This window comes from Fistularia commersonii, chromosome 15 (genome assembly GCF_037954325.1).
Source record: "Fistularia commersonii isolate RoL2024-O1a breed Wild chromosome 15, RoL_Fcom_v1.0, whole genome shotgun sequence".
NCBI classification, from domain to species: domain Eukaryota; kingdom Metazoa; phylum Chordata; class Actinopteri; order Syngnathiformes; family Fistulariidae; genus Fistularia; species Fistularia commersonii.
This window is the reverse complement of record NC_141298.1, coordinates 13,093,501-13,113,955: the sequence shown is the minus strand read 5'-3', so window position 1 is coordinate 13,113,955 and position 20,455 is coordinate 13,093,501. Positions and strand designations below refer to the sequence as shown.

The 20,455-nt window shown below is 40.1% G+C and overlaps 1 protein-coding gene across 2 annotated transcripts in view; it reads right to left on the bottom strand.

Moving 5' to 3' along the window:
* The window catches only part of hlcs (holocarboxylase synthetase (biotin-(proprionyl-CoA-carboxylase (ATP-hydrolysing)) ligase)), a 28,694-nt gene that overhangs the window by 629 nt on the left and 7,610 nt on the right, over nucleotides 1-20,455 (bottom strand). For both annotated transcript variants that reach the window (XM_086160551.1, XM_086160552.1), the window contains 5 exons: nucleotides 15,283-15,563; nucleotides 4,379-4,446; nucleotides 3,345-3,505; nucleotides 2,979-3,093; nucleotides 1,534-1,747 (listed from right to left, as the gene is read on the bottom strand). In XM_086160551.1, the coding sequence (XP_086016677.1) occupies nucleotides 1,534-1,747; nucleotides 2,979-3,093; nucleotides 3,345-3,505; nucleotides 4,379-4,446; nucleotides 15,283-15,563 (839 nt within the window). The remainder of the gene's footprint in view (nucleotides 1-1,533; nucleotides 1,748-2,978; nucleotides 3,094-3,344; nucleotides 3,506-4,378; nucleotides 4,447-15,282; nucleotides 15,564-20,455) is intronic.

Sequence of the window (20,455 nt, the reverse complement as noted above, 5' to 3'; positions counted from 1 at the left end):
GAGCCGATGGGATTCAGAGTAGAAAGCGAAGAATCTATGTGTTGGAAAACCTTTTTGTACATTATCTTTATCCAATTCTGCACATCGCTACTTAAAATAACTGCTAAAAAAGTAAAAGTGCCTTTTTAGTGGCCCAAATAATCCCCTTATTCATCATATAGCTCGTTTCTTTTGTGTTTTTTTTTTTTTGTGACTTAGGCGATTATTTTAAATGCGCGACGATACGAGAACAAATACAGTCGAAGCGCAAAGCTGACAGTCTCCGTAGTCCGTTTATTGTCCGGATAGCACCGACCAATCCGGTTCCAGCTGATGTATGTTGGGGTAAATAAACCAGGGGTGCCCAATATGTCGATCGCGATCGTCGGTCGATTGTTAGTCGATCGCCTGCCAATCAAAGTCTGTCATCCACCCGCACTTGCCAGTTGACTGAAATTCGGGGCAGATCTGGTCTGAGATCTCGTTTTTTTGAACTGATCATGTACCGTTGTTCTTCCGGAGAAGGGAAATGCGGAGCGGCGTTTTCGGACTGTTCGTTAAAGCTACGACGCGACAGTTCCCCTCCGAAAAGCGAGTTTAGAAGGATAACTAATGAAGGAACTAAAGTCACAGCTGCACGGACAGTAATTCATTTTGTCGGGGGCTGATTTCACAGGATTAGCTGAATCAGCTGATCTGATTTAATGCTTTTTAATTCACTTTTTAATGCAACTTAAAACAGATTTAATGGCCATCTCCAACTGCAGCTATGTTGATTTATAATAATGTCAATCATTTATCTGGAACAGCAGATTCATACATATGACTTTCTGAGTGACAATGATACTAAAGAATTACATGGATTGAACTTAAATATGCACTAATAACACTAATAATAATAATAATTGCTCCAATTCTGGTGTTGTAACTTTGTGCACCATCACAACACCCGCCGTAAACAGCAATGCTTGTCATTATTATGATTATCACGATTATCACAAAATTACGGTCAAAATGAATCGATGCTTACATGGCCTGATCAAAATAAATTGGGAATACCAGCGTGTTTTCCCATCAAACGTCTTTAAATGTTTAACTCCCCTTGAGACTGAATTCAATGCTTTTTAATGCTATTTAAGGCCATCATTTTTGCAAAATGTATTTAATGATGTTTAATACAACACCACTCTGGCTGCCTCCATGAAGTGCAAGTCATCAGAGTGAGATACTGCCGAAAATGTACTTGTTTTGTAGCATTCAAGAAGGATTCATGCCATTATGCAAGGTTCCAAAACATATATTATGTTAAGTGGACTCAGTACATATATGAATAAATACATATTCAGTATTTTTAGCGTAGGTGGACCATCATTGGGGGCGGCGTTGCACAAGAGATAGAGCAATCGTGCTTGGGACCAAACATTCCTGGTTTGGTACCTGGTTCCTCCTAGTGTGTCAACGTGTTGTAGAGCAAGTCTTCTTCTTCTTCTGCTGTGGCGACCCCGAATCAGGGAGAAGAAGAAGAAGCCAGGTGAAAAGGCCTGCAGCGCTTACCCGTGAACCCATCTGTCATAGTATGTCGGCAGGACAGCTTTGGGGCCCCCTTGCTGGAAGGTGGCGATGAGCGCCTCCAGGCAGTTGACGGTCCGAGCGATGAGCTGTGCGGAGCTTAGCGGCTGCAGGTCACAGCCGTGAAGTCTGTTGTGCTGCCGGATCAGGTCGTTGACGCACACCGTCGGATTGCTGTTGGCGATGTTGACGCCGCAACCTGCCGGACAAGAGAGCAGGATGGTGCTATTCAAAGCGATCTACGGGCAAAACAGCCACATCGCCGCATGTGAGTCGTGCGGCTGTTTGGTCTCTTTAAGTGCATGTTGGCGGAAAACGGCGATGATTGCAGGAAGTGAGCATGAGTAGCTTAAGAACCCCGGGCACTCATGGGATTAACGGGGATCTCTGTTGCCCATCGACATGTCATCACCACTTCAACAGTTTCAGGGTTAAACACAACGGTCCTCATATTGAAAGCTTCACAAGCTCATGAGCAACCAATCTAAACACTCCCCGTAAAATGGTTGAATAAAGGGTAATTTGCCATGCAGCGGACAAATCTGACCATCGGGAGAATTTGGGGGAGGGGGGGTTCAGAGCTCTGCACAGGAAGAAGATGGGAGGAGCCGGGGACTGAACTGCCCTCAAAAAAAAAAAAAAAAAAAAATCACATTGTAGTCCCACTGTATTGCAAATCTGCAACACAAAACTGCAAAATCCCTGTGGCATAATGTTTATCTGATTAAAAATCTGGGTTTTTAATCTGCTACACATTAAAAATTCAGAAATTGCGATACAATTTTATATCACAGATAATACCACGGATATGAAGTATAATATTTATTATAATTATCATGGCAAAATAAGCATTTTCTAGGATGGTGACCATGGTGACGATGGTACTCTGAATCCTGGGCCCTGATTGGCTCAGCAATGGGAGCATCATTCTCTATAGCGTATAGGGGGTGTTTCTAAGAGTATGAGAATGTCGAATAAGAGCGTGTGACAGGTCATAAAGCTTCAATATATATGTAAACAATAAAATAAGAATATGGTTGCTACTTTGTGGACTTTTGTTCTGGAATGTAGCCTCTGCAATAAATGAGGGACTACTATACTAGGAATTTTGATTGTTTCATTTCACTTTAAAAGAACGTCTAACAATAGCAAAAAAAAAAAAAAAAAAAAAACTGTGTCAAGTGAAATTTCATTTTGATCAAAGTATAATGACAGTAAAAACACAGGTGCAGGTGAGTTGGGCGAGCAGGTCGCGGATTCTAAGAATAACAACAAAAATAAATCAAAAATGATTTGACGGCCGCAGTGAAATACATCAATAATGTAAATCGGCGGAAACACCCACAACATAAAGGCGAGGGAAGCAACATCGAAACTGGTTTAAGCTAAGTTAGATGATGTGAGATGGCGTGGGTGACATAAGGTCTCACCTATAAGCAGGTGAAAGATCGAACCCATCACAGTGGAAGTCACCAGGACCCCGCCGAGCTTCATCAGGTTACTGTAGTAAATGTCGTTGGGCCACTTCACCCTCAGGTCTATGTCCTGAGGAGGATGGGTATTTTGAAATGAACAGAAAATGATATGGTTTAATAAAACATGTATTGCATATAACACAGAGAAGGCAAGGAAAATAATCAGCAGGATCTGAGAATTGACAGTCTGATTCATTCACAAAAAAAAAATCTATGACTGATTTTGTGTTTCGCATTTATGGTGAAAAGCATTAAACGTCTGTAGCATCTCCTGTTTACGAAGCACTAAATGGGGGAGTAAATAAAACCCCGGGGTGATACCTGGTATCCAGGAAGTGTGCGCACAGCCTCGATGACGGACAGAGCAGCCAGGTGCTGCAAGAAGGGAATCCTCTGTCCCAGCTTGGAGCTCAGCTCCACCTGGACACTGAGGGTGAACATGGCGCAGCCCAGAGGGCTGAGCCAGGTGTTCCTGCCCCGCCCTGCAGAACCAAGCACAGGGACACCTGAGGCTGATGCGCTGTTATGAACAACAGAAATTCAAACTACTTAACTGGGCAAGACTCATGAGATTGTCAACAAAATAATAATAATAATGATAATAATAATATGTGTAATGTATGTAAAATATACGTTTGTATGTAAATATACAATTCATATACATATATATATACACATATGTATACATAGATACATACAAATATATGTACATACATAAGTATACACAAATATATGTATATACATACGTACATACATACACACACACACACACACATATATATACATACATACATATATATATACATACATACAGATATACACATAAACACACACATATATATACATACATATATATATACACACATACACAGTCATACACACACACACACACACACACACACACACACACACACACACACACACACACACACACACACACACACACCTTCACATTTAATTTCTTTTTCAACTTTTGGCAAATTCTTAGACAATGCATGTTTCTGTAGGAGTTCTTGCACTGTTTCAGTTTGTTATTTTACTCTTGCTCATAACAAAATGTCACTATTTCATCATTGCAGGGATGACATTTCAATCTGTTGTGCATTTAAAAAAAAATGGAATCAACATGGCAACACTGAGTTCAAGTAAGTCCAATTACTATTATTTTTCATAGAATTAAAAAAATAAATCATAAATATGTTCAGTTATGGGAGGGGGGCAGGAAAAATGCCACTCCCCTGACTCGACAGAATCTAAGAAAACATTTATTTTCATGCATTTTCCTGCAGGAAATGGCCCTGAGTGTAAACCATGAGCAGCACTGACTGCGGCTGGAAGTGAGAAGGAACACTGACCTTTGCCCTTGCTTTGTTGAGAAGCTATTGCTATTAAGCCCACGTCCTTTGGTAAGTGCAAATTGAGGCTGAGGGGAGGCAAGAAAGAAGAACAAGTGGTTTGTTAATAAACCCATTTTAGATTTAGTTTTTTATCCTCCTTTGAGCATTGGGAGTAATGTTGCGGGGCATGCCGGCATTTGGAGATTTCAGAGCAAACAATAGTTTGCTCAGTCTATATTCAAAAAAATTGACATTCATCCAAAGTTGGAACATTGGCCCTTATGTTCACTTCTCTTAACATGACGTGCGTGTTTCCACGATATCGCACTCTGTGTTTGCACAAATATCATTTTAACTGTGAGATCAAGGTCACATGATATTTTTTGATTTCTTTATTTAACTGTTTAACCACACTGGAGCGCTTTTGGTATTCATGTAAAGTAAGACTACTTCTTTACTTTCACGTTTTTTGTTCCTGACACTAAATACATTTTTGGCCAATGAGCTTGGTGAAGGCTGCGATTACTCCCCTGAAAAAAGGACGGTAATACTAATTCTGCAAAAACAAGCCTTGATATATAAAGCACTTCTTCAAAAAAGTTTGGAAATCAGATAGTTTTAGCTTATTTTGCGTCTAACAGCATCTGCGCAGTATTGTTAAATAGTCATATAATTGGAAAAAAACATTTTCCCTTAATTATTTATCAAATATGACCGCTGCCCTTCAGCGTCTGTTTTTTTTCCGAATTCTTACAGGACAGACGCTTCTTAAAAGTTTGCGTTTTGGCGTTGATTAATATCCAGTTGTGAATGTCCATCACTGCCAAGTCATGATTAAATGCTGGAAGGAGCCTCGGTCAGAAAAAACCCCGGCCAACACACACACTCGATGGGTGGCTGCCGAGGGAGGTGGTGCGGCGCCGCAGATACGCGGCGATACGTAAATAGCGTCAAAGGAAATCAAATATTAACTGACCGTGGATTTCACGAAACCAAAATAAAGCCCATTTGACATGCCTGTTTCAAAATCTGTCACAGAACAATGTCGTGTAACACGTCGATATTCTGAAAAAAAGGAGGTAAAATGACTGACAAATAATAGTGGATAAATAATCAGACTGCATGGCAGGAAACAAAAAAAAGAGAGAAAACAAAGCGACTTTATTTCTCCCGCCGACGCTCTTTTTTAATTAATTGGAGTTAACATTTTGTACGGAAGTATGACTAATTCTCTAAAATTGAACTTTCTGTACTTTTCCCATATAATACTTTGCGACCCTTGATTTGCAGAACTCACCAGGGGCTAAATGTGTGGGATCACACAGAGAAATGTAAAAAAAAAAAAAAAAAAGACTAAAAATATGAATAAATATCATGTGAGAGAACATAGAGAGGAGATAAAGTAGGATCTTTCAACATGGAGGTTAAAGAATGTCAGTGTGGAAAAAAATCAGGCGCCTCTAAATCCCTGCTCGGGAGTTTTTTTTTTTTTTTGTTTGTTTCGGGGTGCAGATAAGTCCGACGGGGTCAGAGTTGCAGACAAAACCCGGGGTCAGGAGGATAAGCAGCAACCAGCTGAGTCTCTTTCAGCGACAGCGATGGCTGAGGTTCGGCGAGCGTGTCTGCTTGGAGAATTACATCGACGCTGCGTCCCAAACCCAACCGTTGCACGTATCTGACATTTCTAAATAAAAAAAAAAAGTCACCAACTGGCCATGTTCAGAAAAAAAACCCAACAGAATTTACCGAAAAATGCAACGCTTTTTATTCTGAAAAAGACGTTGCAAGACTCGTGAAATGTTACTTGTTAAACGCAGGGTCTTTTTAAGTGATTATTTTTCTCGAAGCCATCAACCCCCCCCCCAAACGTGGAGCACTTTCACTTTCCGGATTAAAATATCCCGAGATTAGAAGATTATTTCCGCCGTCAATGCTCATTTTTGAAACAGGATTTCCCCCCATGCATAAGCACGTTTGCATTGATCATTTGGCGGCACGAAAGAGATGATCGATAAAGGAGGGGGGAAAAAAACTAATCTGGAAATGTGATTAATTGAGCTAATCCTGTTGACTAAGGGAAAAAAATGATTTTTTTTTTCCTAAATAGCACCATTGGATGTGCCTTATTAGAGAGGGCTGCTCCATTACCGGAGGGACAGCTGAGGCACCCATAGATGACCTTGTTTTGCTGACTGCTCGTCTTTCATGGGGATTCCTCCTCCAGCAGAGGTTCGGGAAGGATTTAGTTTAACTTTCTAACAAAGCAGTCCATTTACCAAAGGTTTGCATGTGTACGAACAAACAAAACTGATCCGAGATGTTCGGGGAGGGACGCGTCTTTTGTATTTTCAGCAAATATTCCTTTCAAACAATACGATTTCAAGTAAAGAAAAAACACAAACAATCGGTATTGGTGTTATTGTTATGGAACAAACAGATGTACGGACATATATATTGTAACTTTATACTTGTCAGATGTATTTCAACATGGTTATAAGAATCAGTCAGAGATTTTGTGTTATTTCTGACCTTGCTTGTGTTTCTGCCCAAATCCCTTTTTTTTTTTTTTTTTTTTAATCTACAGATTTCTCAACATTTGCAAACAAATTCTCTTACCAAGACAAATGGCTTTTTTCAGGCTTGTGGGGCCTGCAGATGCAGAGGCTCTGGACAAGGGGTCTTTCGGCTGTACCGATTTAGAGTTTCTTATTTTCAATACGCAACCAAATGTGTTGATTTGAATCAAACAGAGATTACACAAGCGGGAAAGCTATTTCTGTAGCTTTTTAAAGACAATGAAACATCCGAGTGTTCGGTTATTGTGAAGGATTTGGAATGAAAAATTGAGTTCAGGAACGGTGGGATACTTTGGTATTTTTGCCTATTGAACTAAAATGATTAAAACTTTCTTTTTGACAGGTGGCTGCAATCTCAGCAAAAAAAAAAAAAAAAAAAAGAAAAAAAGTGCAACCTTTTGGACCTCGCGCTACCCCGTTCTGCAGTGACCTGTATCTACAGAGAACAGCATACCTTCCACTGGACATAAAACATTCTGGCCCGACACGACGCCACATGTTTCGCGGGATAAGACATGAGGATGTTTAGGCATCTGCTCACAATCATTTATAATTGCAGGTGAACATGCGAGGTCAATTGGCCCGATTTGATTTTTATGGTGGAACCTGTTGCCACAATTATGAGGAATTCATTTTCTCTCCAGAACCCTCCCTCACCGACCCCCCCCCCACCTCCTGCGGTTGGTATTTTTCACAGGAAACAGAACTCTAATTCTATATAGTGTCAGAGAGGATATTGGATTGCTTGTCCAAACAAGCAGTGATTGCACAGAATTTGGCCCAATAACTTCAAGTTAGAAGTCCCTTGTCAAGAACTTTTCGCATCGAGATCCCTGCATTCAAATATTTAACTTTTAATATCGTCGTGACTGCACAATATTCAGTTTGAAATACAAACTTAACATTGCAAAGGGAAAATATATATAGCGAGAGTCAGAAGTGGCAATTTTGGAATAATGAACGTAAGTGAGAATGTTTAAGAAAAACAACAGTGCAAATCCCAAAAATCTTTTCCATATGTGCAGACGGCACGGAAAAAAGAATTTGTATGAGCTTGAGTAGAGGAGGGGGAATATAATATTTGAATTACATTCACATCCATTGCTCGTATTCATTTACATATGTTTTTTTTTTTTTGATGGGAAAAAAAAGGGGGAGGGGTTAGCGAGAGCAAAAGTAGAGAGCCGAGAAGAAAAAATAAAAGTCAACAAGTAGGAAGTGTGTTGCTTTCGGCATCGAATTCAGCAGAGCCGGAAAAGAATCATTATGCCCTCCTGACTGACTGCAGGGCCGAGTCTTTTTAGAAAAACAAAAACAAAACAACGCTCTCTCATTCTAAGCTCTTCACAAATAAACGTTTCCTCGCTACCGGTGTCACAGAGCTTGTCGGAGGGTCGCAGCGATAAAATGTAGGAGGCTTCGGATGCTTTTATCGGAACTGTTGATGTCGCATTTTGATTTATTTGTTTTGCTGCAACGTTGAATTTGGGAGCCACGTATTAATCCGACATAATCCGACCTTCAGCCCGGCCCATGTGGACTTTAACACCATTTTTCGCCTCCACAACGTCGACTTCGAAATGAAACGATCCCTTGGCGATAACTGTTAACTTTAACATTTAAGAAATATACTTTGATTCGATTTACAGCCCGTTCTATAATCTGACCCTCGTTTTCAGGCTCATAAAAGTGGAATAGAGATAAATAAGTGTCAACTTTAACATTTAAGAAACATACTTCTAATATAATCTCTGAGTTACAGCCAATTCTATTCTCATGTTCTCATAAAAAAAAATGAGCGGAATAAAGATAAATAATGAATTTAATAGTTTGAAGGAAAATCCAAAACCTGCTCCAATGAGATACTTTCCCAGGGTTTTAGTGAGGCCGCCTACAGTTGCTGATTGTTTGCGGTCGAACCGGCTTCAGATTTGTTTTTAGCAATGGAAATGTGCCATAAGTATTTTATTTCTTAAACTTGAGAAATTTGCAAGTAATTTATACGTTCGAATTTGGACCTAAAACACCTCAGAAACATCATCCTGTTGCTTCTGAGTCTAGACACAACATGACTGAACACCCGTTCAAAGCGCGGACATGTTTGCGATCTTCCTTTTCATTCTCTGTTCTTTTTAGATGATCCCGTCGAAAAAACTTGGTTTCTTCTGTCCTGAAAACGTCAACCCTCAACCAGAGCGTTTTTTTCTTTTTTTTTTTTTTGGATGTCGTCTGTCAAAGTGGAGTCTGGACTTCCTGTCCTCCAGTGCTACCAGCGGTTTGTGTTTTGCTGCTCTGTTCATGTTCATGAAGACGTGTCTTCAGGGGGAAACTTGGACAATGACCCACCTTATTCCTCTTCCAGATGAATCTGGACTTGGCCAAATATTATGCGTCGCTGTTTCTTGCCAAGATGATAATTTTCCAATTATCCACTTTTGCTATCTTGTGTGATCTTCTGTTTCCTCAAATTTGAACTATCACTCTGATGGGCATAGTTTGTTTTTTCATTCCACTGATGACTTTTTTCATTAGTACGGACCCTTTTTTTTGAGTCTCAAAAATTGACGGTTCGAGTGAACCGCGACCAAACGCAGATTAAAAACTTGGATTCGACTCCTGTACCTTTGTCTCACCGAGCGATCGGAGCCACCTGTCCATCAAATGTCCAATTACATCCTGGCCGAATTCCTTTGACTTCTGAGCGGCTGGTCCAGAATTTTTGGTAACGGCGTCGACTACGAGTCCAAAGACCTCACTTCGATCATATTTTGATGAGTTTTCTCGAACCCAAGCTTCAAGTACGGACAACTGGCTCGTGCACATTCACAGCTACATGGAATACTGTGGCGGAAAAGGAACTATGGGACTACATGAAAAAAAATTGTATGGTACTCTACAGCAACATTCATATGTCTCACTGAAAGACTTGTGAGGTTGCAAGAAAACCTCAACCAAAATCAGAAGATGACAAACATTTTTTCCACTCATCTATCTAATGTCCACTGCTCCGGGTCGCCGGGGAAACCAAACCAGAAAGGCCGAGACCACCCTCTCCCCGGCCACTCCGTCTAGCCCTTCCGGGGGATCCCGAAGGATTCCAAGGCCAGCCGAGAGACAAAGTCCCTCCAGCGTGTCCTGGATCCTCCCTGGGACCTCCTCTTGGTTAGACATGCCCAGAACAACTCCCACGAAAGGCGTCCGGGAAGCATCCTAACCAGATGCCCGAGCCATCTGACTCCTCTCCACGTGGATGAGCAGTGACTACTCTGAGTCCCACCTGGATGGCCGAACTCCTCAGCCTGTTTCTAGGTGAGACGCCGGACACCATTGGGGGTAGAAAGCTCATTTCCAGTTGCTTAGATCCGCAACCTTGTTCTTTTGGTCACAGCCCAAGCCTTGTGACCATAGGCGAGGGGAGGAACATAGGGCGACCGGTAAATTGGGCGCTTCGCCGTTTCGGCTCGGCTCCTTCTTCACCATGACAGAATCGCACAGAGGCTGCATCACTGCCGAAGCCGCACCGATCCGCCTGTCGATCTCCTGTTCCATCCTTTCTTCGCTCGTGACCCTGAGATACCTGAACTTCTCCAATTGGAGCAAGTCCTCCTCCCCAAAACCGGAGCGGGTGCCTCACCTGTCTCTGGTTGAGAAACATTTTCTTGGATTTGGAGGTGCAGTTTCTAGCCTCTTCACATTCGGCTGCGAACCGAACCAACAGAACCACTTCATCCGCGAAGAAGCACAGATGAAATTCTGAGGACCTCCCTCAACTGCTGCTATAAATTCTTTCTATTAAAGTTATGAACAGAATCAGTTTGACAAAATTTGATGAATAAATAAACGCTTTTGCTACAAACCATTTTTCAATTTTTTTTTTTAACCTTTGCGCGATAGCTAACCCAACACAGGTGATAACGAAAAAAAAAAAAAAACCAACGACACAGCGTTGATACGTGCGAACGAGGACCTGGCACATGTGCTGCAGGGTGGGTGTGCAGATGGGCTGGAACTAATTTAATGCCTGGGTGACCTCACTGTGGCAAAGGCAAGCTGCGCCTAATAGACTCCTTTGTCTGCGTCCACACGTGAGAAAAAGTGGCCATTGAGCGGGCCGATGAGGCCGCAGGTGGGAGCAATTAAAACTGTCATAAAGTTTGAAAAATGGATCGTGGAGCGGCTCTGAGCTGATTGGAACAGACAATGTTGTCATTAAAGTTGTACAAAAACCAAAGCAGGGTGAATGAGCCGGCCACGTAACCCCGAACCTGTTGCTTTAGTTTGATTTTATTGCTAATATTTGAGTTTCCAGATGTCCCTCTGGGGCACCCTTGATTAATTGTGCTACAAAGGTTGATGCATGTTTTTTCTTTTCTTTTCTTTTTTTTTTTAATCGAGAATTATTTTTCATGAAAAATTCGGATTAAATTTTTTTTGTCCTTTTTTTGTTGGATATGAACAACAGAAACACATTTGAATTAAAAAAAAAAAAAAAAAAAAAAGGATTTTTGATTTTTGTATTACATTCAATTTTTAATGCAAACATGGATCCAATAAGTGATCCACCCACCCCCACATATCATGTCCGTGTCACTTATTCGTTGTCTACGCCACTTATCTAACAAGAAGACAATCCCAGGTGACATGGGGCGAGAAGTGGGGCACACCCTGGACTGGCCACCCGGAAACTTGAGGAAGGAGTCCTGATCACCGAACCACCACCGAATTCTGGGCATCACAAGCATATTTTAGCCTGTAAAACCGGTTTTGCAATGTGATCCGTGACTTTTGTTGGTTATTAGACTGACTCAAGTGATAACTTGCTTCCGAACATGAGGAGATCTGCCAAAGCCGACTCTGAATCTCTTCTCTCTTCTTGCTGGACTCATTCACATGTTTGATCCGTTAGTCGTTTTTTGAATCCCTTGGAAGCGGCAAACACAGCTAACTTTGGAGGAATTCTTCGCTTGTTGATTCCGCTAAGTAAGCCGATGCGAAATCTGCAGTTTAACCCATGTAATTAGCCGTGTGCGTTTTGAAAAATCACTTCTACTTTCGGGCTAGATCAACTGACATGTGGCTGAGAAGAACCGAACTAGGATTAATAGGGACTTATTATAAGTTTGATAGAATGCCATCTTTACACTTTGAGCAACCTCTAACTGCAAAAAATACAAGCTATGCTATACTTGAACCATCACCAAAGTATATTTCCATTGTGGCATTTTCTTTTTTTACTCTTTAAAAATCCACTATTGACCAGAAACTGGACACATCTGTGATCTGTCACGTCTGTAAATGGGTTTTTGTCCCGCACTTTTCTTTACCTGCGTGCAGCAGCGACCTGCAGCCAGACAGCCGAGGAGTGGGGGAAGTACAGTTTAACCAGGAAAGTATGCGTTCTGCAGCAGTTTGATGCAATTATAAATTAATTAACACTGCACTGGAAGTAAAGGTCTTTTTTTACCACACACATTCTTAAGGAAAAAAAAAATTAATTACATCTTATTGTTTCACATTACTGGATACGATAAAACTTGTGTCTGCATAGTTCTGTGTACATTGTGTCCTATTAAGATGGGAAATGTTGAATGATATCAACTTATAAAGGGGTTACAAAGTGCTTTATAAGAGACAATATTCACCTGTTCACACAAACAAACACACACATACACTGAATGGGTTATGTCAGAGTTTTCTTGATAGTTAAAATATTACATTTCATCCAATATAGTCAAGCCCCCCCCAATACAAAATGAATGGATTTCCTAATTACAACATGATTGTATCAATATAAAGAGAGTAACCCCTTAGTTTGATATTGAGAAAATTATAGTTATTTTAAGCAAAATAATGGGCAAATGTTGATCATATTTATATTCTTTTATTGTCTTTTGAACCTTGTTTTTCTGTGCCATTGACTGTAGATGATCTTTTTAGATAAGGCGTGGGCAAACTACGGCCCGCGGTCCAGATACAGCCATTTGGGTGCCAAACCTGGAATTAAATTGTAATTAAACCCAATTTATGTCAATTACCAATCTAAATTACCATTACTCTGCCACAAAACATGCGGACCATGCTTGTGAGCTGTCAATGCAAGAATGGGCGGCCGCGACTCGGAGGTTGATAGCTACATTAACAGACCTGGCAATTTTTTTTTTCCCCACAGACAAACTGCAATTTAAGAATCAAGTACTGATGTAAGGGGTGGGATACGGACCGATTGCAACACTCCACGCAGCAGAAAAATCGTTCGAAGATTTCATTACGAACTGTCAGAGCCTCACAGAAGTTTTTGGACTCTTTCTATGTTGAGGTGGCGTCGGGGTGATGCAATTGGTCCGTATTCCGCCCTAGACATCGCTACTCGACTCTTGAATTGTGGTTTGTCTGTTAATTTAGCTGTCAACCTCTGAGCCGCGGCCGTCCGTCCTTGTATTGACCGCGCACAAGCATAGTTAGCATGCTTCGTGGTCAAGGGACTATAATTTCTCATATATTCATCCGTCCTTTTGTTGCTCTTTAAAGCCTGGAGCGTAACCAAATTTAGAAGAAAACAAAAGAATATTAAAATAATCAACATTAACTCCTTATTTTGCCTAAAATAGCTATAATTTTCTCAGTGTCAAACTAAAGGATTACTCTCTTTTAATGGATACCATTATATTGTAATTAGTAACTGCATTCATTTTATATTTTGGAAAAAAAAAAGACTTGACCTTATTGTATGAAATGATATATTTTAACAATTATGGAAAATCTGACGTAACCCACACCAATGTGTGTGTGTGTGTGTGTGTGTGTGAAAATGGGTGAACGTTATCTATCGTAAAGCACTTTGTTGTGCAAAAGATGCTCATGTTGTTTGGCTCAACCTAAATATGCGAGCAGATGTTCGGCGTCACGAACACCAACAAATTTGGATCGATCCTGAAAATCGAAAAAAAAAAAAAAAAGGGAAAACAACAACACTGCTCCCGCTGAAAATGAACATGAGTTTCTCTAACATGTTATTAAACCAATACATTTGGTAAAAAACTTGTACAATGAGTCTTGCATATTCATAATTTGCTAAAAGGCCAAATCCTTTTATGCAATGGCTTTTGCATTTACTTCTTTTCAATCCATGTAATTAATTATAATAATTATTAATTATGGTATTAGTTCATATAAACGCGCCATCCATCTGTTCCTGGCCCGGCACCTCAGACCAATTTTAGAAACCATTGTGGCCCGTGAGGGGAGAAGTCTGTTCTAGATCAACATCCTCGTGGTTTGACATTCATATGAGCCGTGGAATTCTTACATTTAACTAAAAAGGACATTTTGGCCTATTTTCGACGAGAGGGTGACCAGGACGGCCAAGACATGGCGGTCTTGTGAGCGTGCGCCATTCAATCGATATTAACTGGTTTCTTCTCATATCATGTACATGCCTACACAAAACTGCAGCTGAATTTACTTTAACATTCAATATTGGATGTATGGGACATTTTCTTGCCCGACTGTCTCTGTTAAGAGTGCGGCAGAAGTGACGGAAGGAGTTCTTAGTCAGAATGGGAAAATGTACATGGAAAGCAGTGATTTCCGAGAGTGATTTGCAGCGATTCCTCTGAATTCTCACTCCGAAAAAAGAGAAAGATCTGATTTGTCTATTTTTCTTCATCTAAGTTGCCATTTATGGTTTGCACTATCAAACAATCTTCACAGAAAGTGATGCTAACACTAGCATCAAATGCCCATGTCTATTTCTTTTCTACCTCATCGATATGGCGTTGTTTAATACGAAAGTTTTCTTGTTGAAATGTTTGTCTTATCAAGCAAAATATGCCTTGTTTAACCATCCTGCCGGACAAGAGCGGGTAATTCAAGTTTTTTTTTTTTGGCCGATCTGGCCTCTGCTCCGGCACTGGTGCCGTGCGGCGGCGCTGTCCGTGGTGCTGAACAGGTAATAAAACACCTGCTGTGGACAACCGTTTTACACAAAAGTGTTTTTCTTAATGACAAAGAAAAATAAAACTGCTCCTTACCAGATATGTAAAGGTAAGAATTGGAGGACAGATACAAATCTGTCCCTTTTTCAAATGCCCATCAATCCAGGCAGATCATCCAGACTATAATAGTGTGACCCGCTCAAATCTCACTTTACTATATTTGGCTCATATTATGTTCTACCTTAGCAATAGATAACAGAATGACAATTGCAAGAGGAAAAAAAAATCCAACATGTTTTCCTAACAAGCTAATATTTCCCACCCACATGAAGCCTTTGTGTCATTAAAAATGTTTTACTCCGCAAGGTTAAAGTTTCATTAGCAAAGAATTTCAGGATAAAAAACATCTCACCCGTCAAGCACATCCATGGTCGATGAGACAACCTCAGCGTAGAGCACGGTGCGCCCGAGTAGTTTGGTCTTCAGGTTTTTTTTGTACGTCTCCAAACTGAAGTGCTGCCAAGTCTGTGACTCTGGGGAGTCGGTCACAAGGCCTACAGGGCCGTCGGCGAGAACGGGGCCGTTCTGGTGCTCAGAACAGGACGCCAGCCTGAAGGAGACTTTGGGAAACGCGATGAGGCCGTTTTGATTGGCGCGTGTCTGCAGCAATTTCAGAACTGTCTCTTTGACGTCCTGCGTGGGAGACAGAGCAGAGGAAGACCATCAAGTCTGGGAAATTTGAATATAACTCGTGATCTAAATAATTCAAATTGCACTGAATTGCCCACTTCAAAAGTGTAAAACTATTAAAACGTTCAATTTCAGAGCACAGCAACAACCAACTGAGAAGAATATTATAGATGAGCTGAATTCAGCCAAGTTTTTCATTAAGTCTTTCGAAAAAACTTAATAATATTGACAAAACTTCGAGTGGCTACTCAGCGATTTACTGAGGAGATTGCAGATTTCAAAGATGTTCAATGTTGCATCTTATAATGTTAAAACAGCTGTGTCGAGATCTGCTTTGACATCTTACGTATCTTTTACAAGCTGTGTATCACTTTCTGAAAGTCTCATGAAATTTGCCCAGACAGCGTCGAGCTGCTGACGGACAGAGGGACGAGCAGCGCCGCAAACACGACCGTTGAGGAGAGTCGACCCGTGATGACCCCCCCCCCGGGCGAGCGTCCCGCCAATCCCTGCGAAGGCTGGGAAAAAAAAAAAATCCTGGCGAAAACCCTGAATTCCTCGCTTTTATTCTATTTATTCTACTCGGTGGCCGGCTAAATCAGCAGACGGGTGGGGGAGGAGGAGGGAGAAATGGCGATTTTAAGCATATTGGCAAGAACGGGAACACCTCCTGAGCAGTAATGACAGACAGCCGCACGGATCCCCACAGCGCTGAATATTAGTGCGAGGCCCAGATGGTTTTCATCAGCTGGAGAATCCTGCTACCAGAGTGACTACAGGAACCCTTCAGCGGCAGCAATAATACAATTTAATAATCCTTTCTTGAAAGAATTTCTAACACTTTGTTGATGGCTAAAAAAAGGAAAAGGAAAAAAAAAAGAAATGAACAAGTGACAGGGCAATACTCTGCATATATGGGATTGTAATCTTGTGTGTGTGTGTGTGTGTGTGTGTGATGCTCTGCTTCCACTCTGCTGCTGGAACTTTTACAACAACACGAGAGCTGTTGCAGTTCAAACCTCAAAATGAAGGGTTTCAACATGTTTTGGGCAACGAAGACACGCCGGCGGGAAGATAAATACCAGTTAATACCAGCAGCAGACGGCCTTTTCGAATTTATAGCAAGTACAAAAATGTAAAAATATTTTGGGCAACATTTTGACAGACAAGTCAGATAAAAGTTTAATTTTCTTTATTTTAACAAATAAATAATTTTTTTTATAAAATATTGTGAAGTGGTGGTGACCAATGACCCATTAATATTGGATAATTCATCAAATTGTTTTTTTTTTCAAATTCAAAATAAATTAGCACTGGAAATGATATGCAATATTTAGATTTAAATCAGCATTTTAATTCCAGAACTAAAGAATAATGGATGCAACAATAACAATAACAATAACAATAATAATAACAATAACAACAATAATAATAACAATAATAATAATTTAGTTTAGTTAAATTATAAATTATTTGCCTCTCCTGAATTAAAAACAGTGCAGCCAGAGACTTCAAAAATTCAATGTGCACGTACAAAGCTGAATAGGACCAAAGGAGCAATCCCCTCCACTTCTTAGCGCTCTCTGGTGGAGAAGAAACTATCGAACTTCTTGATTTAAAATGCGACGAAACTGCAAAGTAATTTTGCTGTTATTCAATTACTTCGTCCGTTTTGGATTAATCAGGTTAACTGTCCGGACTGGTTGGCTGCACAAGCTCTATGTTTGAGATGTAATGTTATTTTGTATGTATTTACTTACGTTATAGTTACATGAGGCAAAATTTATAAGCAAAATAAATAAATAAATAAAAATAGACATTTCGTGGCACCAAAAAATAATCTGAGTTAGTGGATTTTTTGGGATTAATATTTTATTTAGCGTGCTGAATGTTTAATGCATGTACTTGAAAGCATTTGTGTCTCACTGAATGTCAGAACTTTCTCAAACATTCATTTTAATTCACCTTAAACTAGGAAAGCAACTAGGAGACAACAACCCTAGCAGGAAGTTCACCTTGCAAAGTACCCAAGAGCAGAGAGGGTCTGTCCTGTTAAGAGTGAGGGCTCTTTCTCCACGGTTACTGCAATCTGGAAACCATTCTGTAGCCTCAAATTTACATCAGTGCGCCGTTTGTCGGGACAAAGTGGCAGGGGCAGAAGTCAGCGCTGTACAAATATACAAAAGTGTAACACTTCAATAAATAAACACTGACTTCATTAAGGCACACATGTACAAATCTAATATGATACTATTTTTTTCAGCTGTCAGAGGTGATATACCTAAACTGGCCTTTTCATTGAGTTTGGCGTTAAAAAGGATTGTGTTATGCTGAAAATGCAATCAATAATTACATTTATTGGTGAAATCCTTTCTAATGTATGTATATTGTGAATGTTTACATGCTAATGCACTGCTGAAGAAGGGCAACCCTGGCAGTAGATTGTTGCAAAAAAAATGTTTTAAACTATTCTTGAAAACTAGATAGGCTGTTGTGTTTTTAGATAGGGTTTTTGTTGGAAGGACATTTTAACATTGAAAGTGTTGCCATGTCATCTGAAAGGGGTGACACTTCAAGACACGAACAGCAAAACAAATGAGGTCAGTGAAGGACAGCTGTTCTAAGGGACACATTTTCAATAATATTATTGTTTAGTGTTTTTCTGAGTTTTTCCCTGAAACAAAAAAGGTTTTCACACCATTCAAAAGAATCTTAACTTAGATAAAGTATTTGAATAATTGCCCAAAAACATGTTTTTTAACTCGGTTGCTCCTCAGCAACATGATGCTCTGGCTCCATCTAGCGCTGCTTTTTGAGAACACGCATCAATAAACAAGGCACTATCATCCTCTTGGGCTTAAAAGAAAATAATTTAAAATGTAATCCTTGAATAAAATTTGTTGGAAAATCTTTCTCAGCCGCCTTGCTTCTGCTCTGACATCCTCTGGAATATTCCTGCTGCTGTTCAGCTGTTTAACACCCAGTTCTTCTGTCTTAAGACTTTTTTCACCTATTCATTCATTCATTCATTAATAGGTATTGCTGCTATTTCCATTGCATTACTTGCCAAATTTGCACATATTTATACTTATTAAACATTGTTTGTATTCTTTAATTATTGTTATTTTACCTTTATTTTTATAGGTTGCTAAATTGTATTCATTTTTTCCCTGATATTTGTATATCTTAGTGATAACAGATTATTAACTACCTCTACTGCACTGTCCACTTTCTGTTATTCCATTTTTGGTCTTTTTGCATCTGCACTTTTGTTGACTGCACTCAGTTTCTGGGACATTTCGCTAAATATGAAGAGCGATAAGAAACCTTTGCATAATAAGCCTTTAATAAGAAAATGTGAATGATTTGGATGCTTGATTACATGGTGTTATTTTGGTCTCTCAATGCTCCAATTAACTAGAGACAGAGACATCATTGTACCAACGATACCAAGGTTTTATTATGATACATCAGGATATGGAGAATACGACTATGTTTGTCGATAAAGATATATGAATTTTGACATGAATTGTTTTCTAACCTGTTTTGTAATATGTAGTTGTTTCCAAAATGTCATCTTTGATAAATGGCTGATTCATGGCGGTAGTTAATGAACTTTGTCTCTGAAACCGCAGTTTCTAATCACCGACTCAGACGAAGGTGCGACGAGAAGGTTTCCTGCCACATCGGCTTTGTGCCTTTTTCTACGCAAAGTCGGAAACCGTGATCACAAACCCAACTGCAATGTACTCAGCAAATTGCAGAAACCAAAAATAAATAAGTACCTTATTTTCCAACCTAGAAAAGGCCTTAATGTTCTCAAAAACCAACAGTGCGTCTTATAATCAGATGGCCCTTATATATGGATCAATATTGGTTAATTCTGGCTACCGTGGTCGGGGGGCGTCGCCGAAGTAGCAGCGGTAAAAACGGTAAAGGGGAATTCCAGTCGCACGCCACTTGTGTGTGTATAAAGACCTCAGAATGGCACCTTTCAAGAGACATGCTTTCGACAAGAGTTCAAACTCAAGGCGATCGATCACGCAGTAGAACACGGAAATAGAGCAGCAGCAAGAGAATTCAGCATCAATGAATCAATTGTACGAAAGTGGAAGAAACAACAAGGTGACCTGCGCCAAGTAAAGACGACTAAACAAAGTTTCCGAGGAAACAAAGCGAGACGACCAAAGTTGGGAGGACAAACTCGAACAGAGCGGCAAGTAGAAGCGTCTCTACAGTCACAATTCCAATGAAGGAAACAGCGCTAGCTAGCGACATGAACATCAGTGAATTTAGAGACGGTCCTTCTTGGTCCTTTCGTTTTATGAAAAGCTTTGGACTTTGACAAATGGAGTTGGAAATACATTGTTTTCAACAAAGGCGGCCTTATTGTGAATGCACTAACTTGATTTAGGAGTGAAAGTAGTTGTCGGAACACTGGTTTGTATTCTATTAACCTTCCTCCCCTGTTAGTTTTCTGCTACCATCCCCAGTGTTAACGGGTTGGTTTCGACCCGTGTCTTAAATCAGCTTTAAAATACACTAAAAAATAAAACCTTAAATTCCAATTTCTTCTCTCATCTCTTGGTTACCTTATTGGGCTTCCTTATCCATGAAAATGTTGGGTTTAATATTTATGTTGTGGTTCTCTGGGCCTTTTTATTGTTATTAGTATACCTCTCAATTTCAATAAAAAGACGAAAAATTAACCTCAAGAGAATAATATAAATAAATTAATGAAGTCTGTCTGACTGACTGACTTATCTGAGTGTTTTGTTGACATTCCCTTTAGCGCAGCTTCATCGAGTGGATGCATAATGCAACCCAAGCCACTGCAGTAGTTTCCATTTTATACACCTTATAATGCGGTGCGCCCTATATATGAAAACAGTTTT